Source organism: Microcaecilia unicolor, chromosome 3 (assembly GCF_901765095.1).
Source record: "Microcaecilia unicolor chromosome 3, aMicUni1.1, whole genome shotgun sequence".
In the NCBI taxonomy this organism is placed as follows: Eukaryota; Metazoa; Chordata; class Amphibia; order Gymnophiona; family Siphonopidae; genus Microcaecilia; species Microcaecilia unicolor.
The window spans coordinates 76,055,101-76,071,397 of NC_044033.1; the positions used below are offsets into that span (position 1 = coordinate 76,055,101).

At 43.9% G+C, this 16,297-nt stretch overlaps 1 protein-coding gene across 1 annotated transcript in view; it reads right to left on the reverse strand.

The window, feature by feature from the left end:
* The window catches only part of PPP2R5A (protein phosphatase 2 regulatory subunit B'alpha), a 346,604-nt gene that overhangs the window by 178,243 nt on the left and 152,064 nt on the right, over positions 1-16,297 (reverse strand). Inside the window, exon 6 of the mRNA XM_030196067.1 lies at positions 12,346-12,405. Coding sequence (XP_030051927.1) covers positions 12,346-12,405 — 60 coding nt within the window. The remainder of the gene's footprint in view (positions 1-12,345; positions 12,406-16,297) is intronic.

A 16,297-nucleotide genomic window follows, 5' to 3' on the forward strand; every position in this document is an offset into this window, starting at 1 on the left:
AGCCAGGTTGACGGCCTGAGTTGGAGCAAAGCTCGACAGCCATAGCCAGAACAAAGCTCGAGAGCCTGAGCAAGGCCAAGAAAGCTCTACGGCCTCAGCCAGAGCAAAGCTCAACGGCCTGAGCTGGAACAAAGCCCGACGGCCAGAGCCAGAGCAAAGTCAGCAAAACTTGACGGCTGGAGCCAGAGCAACGAGCCACGGTCTAAACCATGTACCGTGCTCAGTTTTCCCTGAAAATAAGTTCCCTCATCGGAAAAACTGAGCCGGAGCAAGGCTCAACGGTTAGATCAAAGGAGAGGCTCGATGGCCTGCCCCCAATAGAGACTTGACAGCCTGAGCCTGATCAATGGTTGATGATCTGCGCCAGAGTAAAGCTTAACAGCCTGAGCCGTAGCAAAAACCTACTGCCGCAGCAGGAGCAAGGCCCGACGGCCTCCGCCAGAGCAAAGCCCGACGGCCTCAGCCGGAACCCCAGCCGGCGCCAGGCCCGACGGCCTCAGCCGGAGCCAGGCCCAATGGCCTCAGCTGGGGTAAAGCCCAGTGGCCTGAGCAAGGCCCAACGGCCTGAGTCTGAGCAAGGCCCTCCATCCACATCTGGAGCAAGGCTCGACAGCCTCAGTCTGAAGAATCCTCAACAGCCTCAGACTGACAAAGACCGGCCGCCTCAGCCGGCACAACACCCGACAGTCTCCGCCAGAAAAAGGCCCTACGGCTTCCACTGGAAACCGACAATTTCAGCTGCAACAAGGCCCAGATGGATCAAATCTATCCGCTCTCCTGCACCACTAGCATCCCCTGAAGTCGCCAACCGAACACGCTGTCCGTCAACAAGGGAGACCACAGTAGACAGGAGCAGCTCCTGAGTCCTCCAAATAGGATAAGACCCAATACCTCAGAATGGGAAGAAACCAAAGCCACTTGTTAGCCAATGAATACAGACACAATGACACACAGACCGACAGGTCCCTTGTGCAGCCTTTCAACCCACCCCTAAGGATGGTGACGAAGGAAGCTAGCACGCACCAGAGACCTAGAAAGCAGCTGGCGGAAAAATCCAGCTGCCTGAAACAGAAGAGCCCACATAGCCAGAAGGGAAATAACCAAGGACTAGAGAATCTAAGACTCATTCTCAAACACCCAGAGCCTGTGCTGAAGGAAGCCAGGAAACACATGTAAAATTATAAAGTCTACTGAGGTTGTGCTGAACCGGTCCAGACAGCAAAGCTGAGGAAAACAGACACTCTGCCTCTAAAGGCACCATTACCATGGAAACCTGCAGAAAATAAAGAACTGCAGTGAAAAAAGAACAGGCCTTCCAGCAGCATGGTAAACAGAAAAAATAAAGCAGCTAGGCACATGAAACTTGTATTGACACTGCACTAGACAGCAGACTGGACTACCGGATTTATTGTCTGCCTGCTCCATGAAAAAAATAAACCCCCATAAAGACCCAGACGCCACTCAGCATAAATTAGAGACAAAAGGGCCCCCGCAAGAAGGGCTAGCAACATGTACAGCCCCAAGGAAACCAAGAAATCATAGATAAGGCAAAAACCTTCATCAACAATAGCAGGAAGCATATAACTCTCTCCTGCTGCCACAGTCTCAAAAACCGAGACCCGGGAAAACGCACCAAAGAAACGAGGAGCCGCCCCCAGGCTGTCCCCGCTAAACACTGAAGAACTCTGCGTCAGAAAAACAAACAGAGAGGCGAGCGGTTTAACACACACGCTCCCTTCTCCCCAGGCAGTCGACGACCAAATCCTACCACTCATAGCACTTCCCCGCTGTGACTCCGATAACATCCGGGAAACAGAATCATCTGAAAAGTGCGAAGGCCAAAAGCCCTGCACAAGATGGCGTCCGCTACGGCGAAAAGCCCGCCAAAACCAATACAGTGGACTAAACATTCTAGCGGAGAGCATCACCCTCGCTTGTTAAAACCTGAAAGGTCCCTAGAAACTCGCAATCTCCCCCAGAACCACGCGAGGCCCAAGCTCCGAGCACAGTTCTCTGCAATAAAAGAAGTAAAAAACACTCTTACCTCACAGAAAGGAGAAAATGAGCCCAAGGGAGGAAATACCAACCATTGCTGTATCCCCACAGAGCTATCACCATCTCTGCTACTTCATTCGGCTGTGCAACCCGTTTTTGTGTTTTGTTTTTTTTAAAGACAGGAGTGCCAGGGAAGCCATAACTCAGAGACAAGTTATCACCACAGCATGGAAGCAGCGCAGGGGCAGGGGAGGAACCTGGCCCACCGGGTACAATCTGGCCACGAACCCCTAGCTCAACAAAACCCTGAGGGAACAGGCGAGGAGCAGATTTCAAAGCGCTCAACAAAACCTGAGTGAACAGGCGAGGAGCAGATTTCAAAGCGTTCAACAAAACCTGAGGGAACAGGCTAGGAGCAAATTTCAAAGCGCTCAACTAAACCCGAGGGAACAGGCTAGGAGCAAATTCAATCCAGAGAGCTGCACAGGATGTGTCCATCCACCTGCTGAGATAGAGAGAATACTGAGAGTAAGATGGCTGCACGTGTCTATATATAGTAAACTCTGAAGTTCTCTCTTATCTCCACCTGCTGGTAGAGGGACACAACCCACTCGTCTCTGGATTGATCTGTGGGACGCTATGGAAGATACCATTTTCTCCTAGCTCCTGAGACTCCTCACAGAGTATCCTACCCCATCGGTCTAAAATCTGCAAAACATACTCAAGACACTTGCCTTAGGTGTGTCTGAGGTGTCTATTGACAAATACATCTCTAAGTCTGGGGACGCCATGGGTGCTAAATCTGTAAAGAAAGATAATGAAAAATCCAGGCCTTCAACCACGAGCGATCCTAAGATGGTGGACTTGACCGAAGAATCCAAAGGTGGTGAGTGAGGAGCTTATACATAAGCTTACTGAAGTGGTGGTTCGAGCCCTAGAGCCTAGGCCCCACACTATTGACTCCATACATGACAATGTGCAATCTCTCACTCAAGCAGTTGCTGATTTTAACAGCCAGGTTGTTGCAGAGCTGTTGCTTGATTTGCTATTGTCCCCCCTTGAGGATCAAGCATGCACATCATGTGGGTAAAAAGTGAAGGGAGCATTTAAACCTCGAGTTGCTATTGTAAAAATTTTGAACATTGCCCATAAAGAGCTAATACTACAGAACAATAGCCAGAAGGAGGAGTTGAAATTTAACAATGCTCAAGTTCTTCTTTTCCAAGATTACTCCGCCTAGGTCATCACATTGCGTCATGGGACTGCTGCTGTGTGCAAGACTCTTGCAGCTTGGAATGCATGTTTCACATCACAATTCTCTGAGTGGCTGTGGGTGCAGTACGAAGGCTCTGTCTTTTTCTCCACCAATGAAGAAGCAAAGCAGTTCCCTGATCACCAAGGTGACTCTTGAGAGTCTTAGCTCACTTGCTCCTCTGAACGTTTCTCTATCGAAAATTGGCTATGTTATCTCCAGTGTTTTCTTCTGATTCATAGCGCTCAACATATGCTCAATCACCCTGTTGGTCATATTATGGCTTGGCCTTTGGAGACAGTGTTTATTTGCTTTGATTGTTCTATTGAGCACTATTGAGCAGTGAATTGGAATGGTGAAGCATGCATTGAATATTGGGGATTTGATGGGGGGTGGAGTGTTGCGTGGGGAGCTCGATGCTAATATCACAGTGATGAGTGAATGGGAATATGACTTGAGTAGTGGTTTTATTGGGCAAGAGGAGAGAGGGGAGGCAGTGGGGACTGGGAGGTAGGGATATGTGGGACATTTATGGGGTGGGGGGCTCAGCAATCTGGGTTTTTATTTGGGCTCTCTAGACCAGGTGGAAGTGACTCTAAGACATCAAGGTCTCTAGAGTGAGGGCTGGGCACCCTGGAGCTATTTCCTTTATTTGTTTAGTTACTGGAATTTGTATTCAGTTTTTCTTTTTCTCTATTAGCAAAACTATGAGATTTGTTTCTTGGAATGTCTAGGGAAGAAATTCTCCAGTTAAAAGAACAAAAATCTTGCAGGCATTGTGTAGACAAACATGATGTTGCTTGCTTGAAGAAACAACACTTAAGGGGTCTTTTACAAAGGTGTGGTAGTGTATTTAGCGCACGCTATATGCTAGAGATGCCCATAGGAATATATGGGCATCTCTAGCGTTTAGCACATGCTACAAACGCTAGCATGCCTTTGTAAAAGGCCTACTTAATGATTTAGAACATCAGAAACTGAAGCAAGCATGGGTGGGTCAATGCTTTTGTTGCTCCTTAGGCTCAAAGAAAGCAGGAGTAACCATTCTAATTAGTAAGCACGTACATCTGTGGCCTCTAAAATACTTCAGGAGTCAGGTGGCCATTACATTATTATACAAGGGAAGTTGGGCTCTATGGAGCTTGTTATCAATCTATGCCCCTAATACTAACCCTGAAAAATGAAATCACAAAAGGTTTAAGGTCTAAACTCTTGCACCTCAAACCCTCCCCACCCAGAACCGTCCCTTCCCTACCATCCTCTACAAGGTAGTGCTTAGGTGGTCCCGAAAAAGTTAAGCACTCAACTACGAGCAGCTGGTTAAAGTGAATGGAGATAGGGGATACAAATGGAGAAAAAGTCTCCCTGGTGCTTAGGATGCTGGCAACCCTCGTAGGATTCCCAAAGCATCGAAGCATAGAGTTTGTTATGCCAATACCACAATGTGGGTAGGGAGTTCTGCATGCAATGATTTAAAATACATTTTTGAGCTAGTGTAGGCTCCCCCCCCCCCCCCCTAAAAAAATAACCTTCTCATTTGGAACTCAAACCCAGGAGGAAAAGTTTGGTCAATAGAACACCCTCTAAGGACAGGGGAAGAGAGTGCCAAGGAGGCGCCACAAATAGGTTTGGAGAGTCAACCAAAAAGCCACAGGAAATGAGAAAATGTGATATCTGGGAGATTACATTTCAAACATCAGGGAGTGTTAATACATCCTGCGTGATAAGTTCTTCTCTGAGAAAAGTAAGCATGATGAAGCACCCGATAAAGGCATTCCCAAAGTTCAGCTTGATGCACTATTCTTGGGATGGAGATAAACAAAGGAAGATAGAACACCCCAAAGGGCAACCAAAATCCTTCGACCGGGCCTCCTGCAAGAAGGAATAGTCAATTGTTTACTTAACTGCTTATGAAACCACAAAATAAGACACTTGTCCAACTGCATTCCCCCCTCCAGAAATGCGCGCAGTATCGAGGCAAGTTGAAACGTCAGACTAACAGAAGGTAAACTTTGAAAATAGCTAACCAGATGGCGATAGGCAAAGCAGTCCGCCAACTGGAAACAAAACTACTGTTGCAACTCAGCATAAGACATAAGAGTACTATCAGCATGTAACAGATGTTCCAACTGCACGATACCCTGCATCCTCCACCACCGAAAAACCACATTGTCTAAACCCTGCTCAAAGATCACATTCAGGGCCTACTCAAGAGCTTGTGGCACCCTGGACCAACTTTTGTTTTTGCACCACTTATGCCCCACCTCCCACCTGTCCTGGCCCCCTGTCCCACCCCCTACGTTGGGCCAATCTCTTATCCAGCTTTCCCTCCCCTCCCAGCCCCCTGTCACAGAATATTTTCTCCTCCTTCCATCTACTGTCTGCCCTCTCCCTCCCCTTCCATATGGTACCTGCTGCCCTCTTTCTCTCGCTTCCATCCAGTGTCTGCCCTCTCTCTTCCATCCATCCAGCTCTGACCTCTTTCTCTGCCCCTTTCATCCACTGTCCTCTCTCTCTCTCTCTCTCTGCCCCTTAGAGCCACTGTCTTCCCTCTCCCTCCCTTCCGTCCACTGTCTTCCCTCTCTCTCCCTTCCATCCAGCATCTACCCCCTCCTCTTTCATCCAGCCTGAGCCTCCCTCTCCTAAATCCAGCATCTCCCCGGCTCTCTCCCCAATGCTGCTGCTCCAAACTAGCAGCAAAAACAATTTTAAAATGCTAGTCAGTACAGGATAATCGTGGGGCCTGCGCTTAACTGAGGCTGTCAGCTCTGTTCTTGAAATGGAAGTGATGTCAGATCGGCAGCTGTGGGGTCAAGTTCATACCCAGTGATCAGTCATCGATGACTGTTTGCTGGCGTCACCACTACTGCTGGACTCTGGAGGAGAAGCAGCAGCAGTGGTGGCAGCCTGGCTGAGGTGGAGGGTGCAATCAGGAAGATGCACTGGCGTGGAACTGTTTAGGGCCAAACAAAAGGGAACGGAACAGTGGGGGAAGTAGCAACACTCCCTTATCTCTCTATATAAAAGGCACCACCAATATTCTATGAAGCCTCCAGCCGGAAGTGTGAAGGGGGAGAGATATCCGGTTTCCCGATGAGTGTCTGCCCCGCCCTCTCTGTAACACAGTCAGTCAGTGAAGGAAAACACAGCAAAGCACGAAATCAAATCTCTCTCTCTGTAACAGTGAAGGACTCAGAGGGGGGAGGGGAGAGAGGGCAGAGGGCAGGGACACACACACTTCCATATGCACACACTGTAACAGTGAAGGACTCAGAGGGGGGAGGGGAGAGAGGGCAGAGGGCAGGGACACACACACTCCCACATGCACACAGAAGAAAACCTTGCTAGCCCCCGTTTCATTTGCATCAGAAACGGGGCTTTTTTACTAGTAAGTACATAAGTATTGCCAAACTGGGAAAGACCAAAGATCCATCAAGCCCAGCATCCTGTTTCCAACAGTGGCCAATCCAGGTCACAAATACCTGGCAACATCCCAAAAAAAGTACAAAACATTTTATACTGCTAATCCCAGAAATAGTGGATTTTCCCAAGTCCATTTAATAATGGTCTATGGACTTTTCTTTTAGGAAGCCGTCCAAACCTTTTTTAAACTCTGCTAAGTTAACCGCCTTTACCACATTCTCTGGCAACGAGTTCCAGAGTTTAATTACACGTTGAGTGAAGAAACATTTTCTCCGATTCGTTTTAAATTTACAACATTGTAGTTTCAACGCATGCCCCCTACTCCTAGTATTTTTGGAAAGCATTAACAGACGCTTCACATCTACCCATTCAACTCCACTCATTATTGTATAGACCTCTATCATATCTCCCCTCAGCTGCCTTTTCTCCAAGCTGAAGAACCCTAGCCGCTTCAGCCTTTTCTCATAGGGAAGTTGTCCCATCCCCTTTATCATTTTCGTCACCCTTCTCTGTATCTTTTCTAATTCCACTATATCTTTTTTGAGATGCGGCAACCAGAATTGAACACAATATTCGAGATGCAGTGGCACCATGGAGCGATACAAAGGCATTATAACTTCCTCATTTTTGTTTTTCATTCCTTTCCTAATAATACCTAACATTCTATTTGCTTTCTTAGCAGCAGCAGCACACTGAGCAGAAGGATTCTACGTATCATCAACGATGACACCTAGATCTCTTCCTTGGTCTGTGACTCCTAACGTGGAACCTTGCATGGCGTAGCTATAATTCTGGTTCCTCTTTCCCACATGCATCACTTTGCACTTGCTCACATTAAACGTCATTTGCCATTTAGACACCCAGTCTCCCAGTCTCGCAAGGTCCTCTTGTAATTTTTCACAATCCTCCCGCGATTTAACGACTTTGAATAACTTTGTGTCATCAGCAAATTTAATTACCTCACTACTTACTACCATCTCTAAGCCATTTATAAATATGTTAAAAAGCAGCTGTCCCAGCACAGCCCCCTGGGGAACTCCACTAACTACCCTTCTCCATTGAGAATACTGACCATTTAACCCCACTCTCTGTTTTCTATCTTTTAACCAGTTTTTAATCCACAATAGAACACTACCTCCTATCCCATGACTCTCCAATTTCCTCTGGAGTCTTTCATGAGGTACTTTGTCAAACGCCTTCTGAAAATCCAGATACACAATATCAACCGTTTGTTTACCCCTTCAAAGAAATGTAGTAGATTGGTGAGGCAAGGTTTCCCATCACTAAATCCATGTCGACTTTCTCTCGTTAATCCATGCTTTTGAATATGCTCTGTAATTTTGTTCTTTATAATAGTCTCTACCATTTTGCCCGGCACCGACGTCAGACTCACTGGTCTATAATTTTCCGGATCTCCTCTTGAACCTTTTTAAAAAATCGGCGTTACATTGGCCACCCTCCAATCTTCCGGTACCACGCTCGATTTTAAGGATAAATTACATATTACTAACAATAGCTCCACAAGCTCATTTTTCAATTCTATCAGTACTCTGGGATGAATACCATCCGGTCCAGGAGATTTGCTACTCTTCAGTTTGTAGAACTGCCCCATTACATCTTCCAGGTTTACAGAGAATTCATTAAGTTTCTCCGACTCGTCAGCTTCGAATACCATTTCTGGCACCGGTATCCCACCCAAATCTTCCACGGTGAAGACCAAAGCAAAAATTCATTTAATCTCTCCGCTACGGCTTTGTTTTCCCTGATCGCCCCTCTTACTCCGCCGTCATCTAGCGGTCCAACTGATTCTTTTGCTGGCTTCCTGCTTTTAATATACCTAAAAAAAAATTTTACTATGTGTTTTTGCCTCCAACGCAATCTTTTTTTCGAAGTTCCTCTTAACCTTCCTTATCAGCGCTTCGCATTTGACTTGACATTCCTTATGCTGTTTCTTATTATTTTCATTCTGTTCCTTCTTCCATTTTCTAAAGGATTTTCTTTTAGCTCTAATAGCTTCCTTCACCTCACTTTTTAACCATGCCGACAGTCGTTTGGTCTTCCGTCCTCCTTTTTTAATATGCGGAATATATTTGGCCTGGGCTTACAGGATGTATACTTACTTCAAAGCTAATATCAAATCCGATCATATTATGATCACTGTTATCAAGCGGCCCCAGCACCATTACCTCTCGCACCAGATCATGCGCTCCACTAAGGACTAAGTCTAGAATTTTTCCTTCTCTCGTCGGCTCCTGTACCAGCTGCTCCATAAAGCTGTCCTTGATTTCATCAAGGAATTTTACCTCCCTAGCGTGCCCCGATGTTACATTTACCCAGTCAATATTGGGGTAATTGAAATCACCCATTATTATTTTGTTGCCAGATTTGTTTGCATCCCTAATTTCCTTTAACATTTCTGCATCCGTCTGTTCATCCTGGCCAGGTGGGTGGTAGTACACTCCTATCACAATCTTTTTCCCCTTTACACATGGAATTTCAATCCACAATGATTCCAAGAAGTGTTTTGTTTCCTGCAGAATTTTCAATCTATTTGATTCAAGGCCTTCCTTAACATACAATGCTACCCCTCCACCAATTCGATCCACCTTATCACTACGATATAATTTGTACCCTGGTATGACAGTGTCCCACTGGTTATCCTCCTTCCACCAGGTCTCAGAGATGCCTATTATATCTAATTTTTCATTTAGTGCAATATATTCTAACTCTCCCATCTTATTTCTTAGGCTCCTGGCATTCGCATATAGACATTTGAAAGTATGCTTGTTGTTCCTATTTACATCATGCTTAGTACTTGACAGTATTAATTTGCAATCTTTTGTCTGATTTTTATTTAAGGACAGGCTTATGAACCTCAACATGTATAAGCTGGAAGAGAGGAGGGAGAGAGGAGACATGATAGAAACGTTTAAATATCTCAAGGGCATTTATGTACAGGAAGAGAGCCTTTTTCAAATGAAGGAGAGCTCTGGCATGAGGGGGCATATGACAAAGTTAAGAGGGAATAGGCTTAGGAGTAACCTAAGTATTATTTCACAGAAAGGGTGGTGGAGGAGTGGAATAGCCTCCCAGGGGAGGTGGTGGAATCGAGGACTGTTCCAGAATTTTAAAAGGCATGGGATAAGCATGCAGAATCGCTAAGGAACAGGAAGAATTAGGGGTTACAGAGGATGGGCAGACTGGATGGGTCATATGGCCTTTATCTGCCATCATGTTTCTATGTTTCTATGACACCTGATCTACTACGGTCTCTTTTGCAACCTTGCTATCAGGATACCCTATCTTCCCTGTTTTGGTGAAATCTTTGAAAAATACCTTATCCCGAACCATGCGCTTTTGAGCGACTGTCGGCCTTCCCCCCGTTTCTATTTTAAAAGCTGCTCTATCTCCTTTTTAAATGCCGATGCCAGCAGCCGGGTCCCACCCTGATTAAGGTGGAGCCCATCCTTTCGAAATAGGCTCCCCTTTCCCCAAAATGTTGCCCAGTTCCTAACACATCTAAAACCCTCCCTCCCTGCACCATCATCTCATCCACGCATTGAGACTCCAGAGCTCTAACTGTCTCTTGGGCCCTGCAATGGAACGAGTAGCATTTCAGAAAACGCTACCCTAGAGGATCTGGATTTGAGATTTCTACCTAAGAGCCGTGTGTGGTAGCCATGTTAGTCCACTCTTAAAGGTTATCAATAGAAATCAAACAAAATAAAACATGGAAAAGAAAATAAGATGATACCTTTTTTATTGGACATAACTTAATACATTTCTTGATTAGCTTTCGAAGGTTGCCCTTCTTCCTCAGATCGGAAATAAGCAAATGAGGTAGCAGATAGTATATATGAGAGAAACATCAAAGCATTACTTTAACTGTCTGACAGAGTGGGAGGGTGGGGGTATGCATGGGGACATCAACGCATTTCATTGATATTCTAAAAGAATGGATGTTGGTAGGTGAGAGGAGGGTAATAAACAGAGAAATAAACAGAGAAATACAGCTTTATGTTCTATAATGAGTTAGAAAACCCAGATCCTTATTAAGTCCTGTTTGTTGGGTGTCAAAATATTCAATCATTCTTATTTCAAAGGTCTTACGTTCCTGTATTGTTTTAAAATTACCTTTCAGTATTCTTACTGTGAAATCACTGGTGCAGTGTTCTGGACTTGTGAAGTGTTGCCGATCTGAGGAAGAAGGGCAACCTTCGAAAGCTAATCAAGAAATGTATTAAGTTATGTCCAATAAAAATGGTATCATCTTATTTTCTTTTCCATGTTTTATTTTGTTTGATTTCTATTGATACCTAAGAGCCTAAATTTGGCTTCCAGAACCTCTCTCCCACATTCTCCTATGTCACTGGTACCCACATGTACCAAGACAGCTGGCTCCTCCCCAGCACTATCTAAAATCCCATCTAGGTGACGTGCGAGGTCCGCCACCTTCGCACCAAGCAGGCAAGTCACCAGGCGATCCTCACGTCCACCAGTCACCCAGCTATCTATATGCCTAATGATTGAATCGCCAACTACAACAGCTGTCCTAACCTTTCCCTCCTGGGCAGCACTTGGAGACATATCCTTGGTGCAAGAGGTTAGTATGTCCCCTGGTGGGTAGGTCCTGGCTACAGGAGTACTTCCTACTTCACCAGGGTGATGCTCGTATAGTGGTTGGTATTAAAACTTCAGGTCACTTCAGAGATTCTCTCAAAAAACATTTTAATGTTTCTTTTGCTGAAATATTACTCTCCTTAGGAAAGTTTAATATCCTCAAATTGGTATTCCTCATTGCATTATCAATACTTTCCAATTTAGCATCATAATGGACTGAATTTGAAGAATTGATTCAATTTTCCCAGTATTACCAGCAGATACATCTTTTAAGTCTGTTTTCCAAACCACTTGCATGAGGGTTCAGATTATTCACCACTGGTAGAAGAGTCTTGCCCAAATCAGTTATTGCTAAACATACAGTATCCAAGGAGATACTGGAGGGTTTATGAGAGACTATTCCAGATATATTAGAGAGAAAAGCTTGTTCAAAATCAAAGTTTCCACCTGCATTCCTCCCTCAGCTCCAAGGTTTGGCTGTTCCCATGATTTCACAACCTAGGAATCAACAGGTACCTCCATAGCTCCTTGTTGGCCTTCGTCTGAAACAAGAGGAATAACAACTCCCAGAGCCTTCCCTACCTCTATCCAAGCTTGGGCACACTCCCTCCCCTTGCTCTGGTCATCAAGGTCAGGAGGCGTTGACACTCTTGGCTGAAGAGGTGAAGGACAGTCTAGGCTCAAATATCATCTGGCCCATCAGAACACTCTGGCTGTCTGCCAGCAGAGTCACATCCCTGCAGGCACTGCTCCAAACGCCTCTTTTTCTCTGAGCTGCGACAACAGGAATCAATTTGGCCAAATTGCAACTTGGAGGTCTTTGGGAGGTTTAGCCCTCTGCCTGGCTTTCTATTTCTCCATAATCACAGGTAACAGAGACACAAAATCGCCAGCGGCATCGATCATGTGTCCACCATCTTGGAATGCCCTTACAGACTGTATGTTTAAGAAACAAATAAAAATAAATCCCGAAGGAGAATAAACTACTGGACAAAGAAAAGGAAAGCTGTAAGGAGAGAAGCAATAAGGGAACATTGGACAACTATAGGACTTACCTTCCTAGGATCTCAAGTAGTTCTGCAATTCCATTAAAATGTTCCGTTTCATATATAAACCTGTTGGAAATAAAAGTAAGTGTGACCACGAAGAACATGTTTATTGGAAAAGCACCAAATATGGTATCTGTTCAACTACATTTCAATTCACAGACCACCTGTTTCCTTTCAGATATGTAAATTAATTTTAGATCACATATGACAAGGAAAGCATTATTGCTCATCTGTTTTGTCATCTATAGACAGCAATATTGATCAGGCACACAAGTGGGTGATGCTGTTGGTCTCCCAGAACTTAGAATTTAGTCTAAACTTCTGAGCATGAATGGTCCTTCCCATATACAGTGGTCTCCTCGGCTCCATCATTTCAAAGCTCAAGAATTAAGAAAACTCTCAGGCAGGTGGGAGAGATTCACTTGTGTGCCTGATCCATTCTGCTACTTAAAGCACCTGTAACAGGTGAGCAACAATGCTTTTTCCACTGACAAGCAGGTCAGAATCAAGTAGTCAAGAAAGTGACTCCCAAGCCTGGGGTGCTCACATATATACATATTATCCCCATAATTAGGACCAGCCACATTAAAAAAAAAAACATTTTAATAATGTCTTATGGACTTTTCTTTTAGGAAATTATCCAAACTTTTTTTTTCAATTGCTCAGGATTCACCAGTCTTAACAACTGCTGGATCACTGCTGGGTCAGCTTGTGCATGACAACACATTTTAGGAAAGGCTATAACAAACATGGGCCTCAACTGCAATTATATCTCTGACACATCTTTTTAAATTACTTAAACATTCCTGCATCCTCCTCTTATCAGATTTCTGAGATCCTAATTATGTCTATGTTTTTATTCAGTGCTAAACATTCTAACTCTCCTTTTTTTTTTTGTTTGTGGAAGATTTATTAAATTCAAAGACAAACAAAACTGCCACAATATCAGGTATGAATAACACTTCTCTACAAAGATAATTATTCCAAAGGTCTCATGTCAGATTTATTTATTTATTTTGCTGCATTTATATCCCACATTTCCCCACCTATTTGCAGGCTCAATGTGGCTTACAATATAATACAACTACAATCACATTGATGGATTAGAGAATCAGAGTATATATAACAGATAAGGTGCATAGGAATATTATGGCAATTATATTAATGGAGAAGAATTTCAGAATTATTGCTATTAAGGTTCAGACGAAAATTATGTTGATTAAGAAGTGGGTAAGTGGATAACAACATAATATAATTATATCAGGACAAGGTATAATTGTCAGTAATTAGGATAAATGGATAACAACATAACAATGATATCAGGACAGGGTATGATTATCAGTAATTAGGGTGTAAATAAAATAGGCAAAATAAAAGAGTTCCAATATAAAATTGTGTCTGGTGTAGTTTAGGAGTCCGAGCGTTATGAGGGATCCATTTTGTACGCTTTTTTGAACAAGTAAGTCTTCAGTAGTTTCCGGAAGGTCATCAAGTCGCATGTTTTTCTTATAGTGGTTGGTAATTCATTCCATCGTTGTGTACAGATGTATGAAAAGCTAGATGTATGTATTGATTTGTATTTAAGTCCTCTGCAATTGGGATAATGGAGGTTTAAAGAAAGTACGTGATGAACTTTTGTTGTTTCTCTCTGGTAGATCTATAAGGTCTGACATGTAAGATGGGGTATCTCCATAAATAATTTTATGAACTAAGGTGCATATTTTGAATGTAACTCGATCCTTTAGTGGAAGCCAGTGTAATGTTTCTCTAAGGGGGTTAGCACTATAGTATTTCGCCTTTCCGAATATCAGTCTGGCTGCGGTGTTCTGGGCAGTCTGGAGTTTCTTAATGGTTTGAGCTTTGCATCCCGCATATAAGGAATTGCAGTAATCCAAATGGCTCAATACCAGTGATTGCACTAGATTGAGGAATGTCTCTCTTTGGAAGAAAGGTTTTATTCTTCTAAGCCTCCACATTGCATAAAACATTTTCTTTATAACATTTTTCACGTGGTTATCTAGACTAAGGTTACGATCGATTGTTACACCTAAGAGTTTCAGGTTGTCCGCAACAGGAAGAGTGTGATTTAGTATATTTATATTGGTATAGTTGATTTTATTATACTGCGATGATAATATAAGGCATTGTGTTTTTTCTGCATTGAGTTTCAGTTGGAATGCATCCGCTCATGAATTCATAACTTGGAAACTGAGATTAATTTTATCTACAATTTCAGACAAGTCATTTTTATATGAGATATATATATATCACATCGTCAGCATAAATATAAGGGTTAAGGTTTAGGTTGGATAAAGATCTGGCTAGTGGTAACATCATTAAATTAAAGAGGATCGGGGAAAGCGGAGATCAAATACAGCTTACAATCAATGCAATTATAAAGTCAAATGCACTTCCAGTGAACCACGATTTTCCCCAATTCCAAATCCAACCATAGACCTCCCACTCACTAGTATCTCTAAAGAAACTCCTAAACACTAAAACTCTAGACCAGGGCTCATAGGTATTGACTCATACTGCAGGTGAAAACAAATGAATCAAGGGCCCCCAAATGTTTTTGGTTTATTAAAACTTACTATACTGCTCTAACTGCCATGGCAGAGCAGAACGGTGTACAACCTAAAAATTCAGAAAGGAAAAGAACTCCAACAATAACAGGAAAGGTGCACATTCATTTTAATAAAGATAGAAGATAGAGAAGCAGAACAGAAGCACAGAAATAAAAATGTACTGATCACAACTATAAAAGGGAATCCCAAGGAAGCCATCAAGTCCTCAAAACCTTGCTTAAAAAGCCAGGTCTTTAGATTAACCTTAAAGGATTTCAGGGAGGGGTCACTACGGAGGGAAAGGGGAAGTGTATTCCAAATGTGTGTGTGTGGGGGGGGAGGAAAAAGAAAGTGCTGTGTCTGGTGGATTCTAAATGAGCAAATTTGGTGATCATTAATTGAACGAAGAACTTAACATTTTTGCAATGATTTCCTCTTCTAAGTAAATAGTTTTTCCATATCATAAAAGTTTCACACTTTAGTCAACCAGCACTGTTGCAATGGTATCCCCTCAAATTACCAGGCACCTTCTTGGACCAGCTTTGCTGCATCAAAGCAGTGCCTAAGGAGAGTATTCTGAGAAATTGTCAAACCAGGTAGCTGCTTATTAAACAAAAATGTTTCTGAATTCCAAGGAATCACCCATCCCCATCCATGGCCGAAGTTTGAATTGAATGGGTTCTCCAATATGCTCTAATTTTCAAACAGCCCCACCAAATACAACTCATAATGCCTTCTTCACCACATTCCCTCCAGCAAACAGGTGAGTGCCAGAAAGAAGGGAAGCCAAGCTGGGGTTAAGTACCATCAATATGGTAAAATTATGTATAATCATACCTGATAATTTTCTTTCCATTAATCATAGCTGATCAATCCATAGACTGGTGGGTTGTGTCCATCTACCAGCAGGTGGAGATAGAGAGCAAACTTTTGCCTCCCTATATGTGGTCATGTGCTGCCGGAAACTCCTCAGTATGTCGATATCAAAGCTCCATCCGCAGGACTCAGCACTTAGAGAATTACACCCACAAAGGGACACTCTGCCCAGCTCACCACCGCCGAAACGGGGGAGGGGAATTAACCCAGCTCATCCCCACACAAGTGGGGGAGGGGAATCCGTCCAGCTCATCCCCGCGGAGCGGGGGAGGGACACCACGCCCGCCGATGCGGGGGGATCTGGCTTATCCTGCAACCGCAACCGCGGGAGGAGCTGACTGACCCTAACACCGCCGAAGCGGGAGGGGTACAAAGCTGCCCTACAGCCGCACGAAGCGGGAGGGAGTGCCGGCAGAATTTAAATCTCAATCCAGCCCCGTAGAACGGAGGGGAGAGGAATGCAGCAGCTCACTGTAACACAAACTCGTCTCAACTCTTGAAGAATCCAAGTGAAG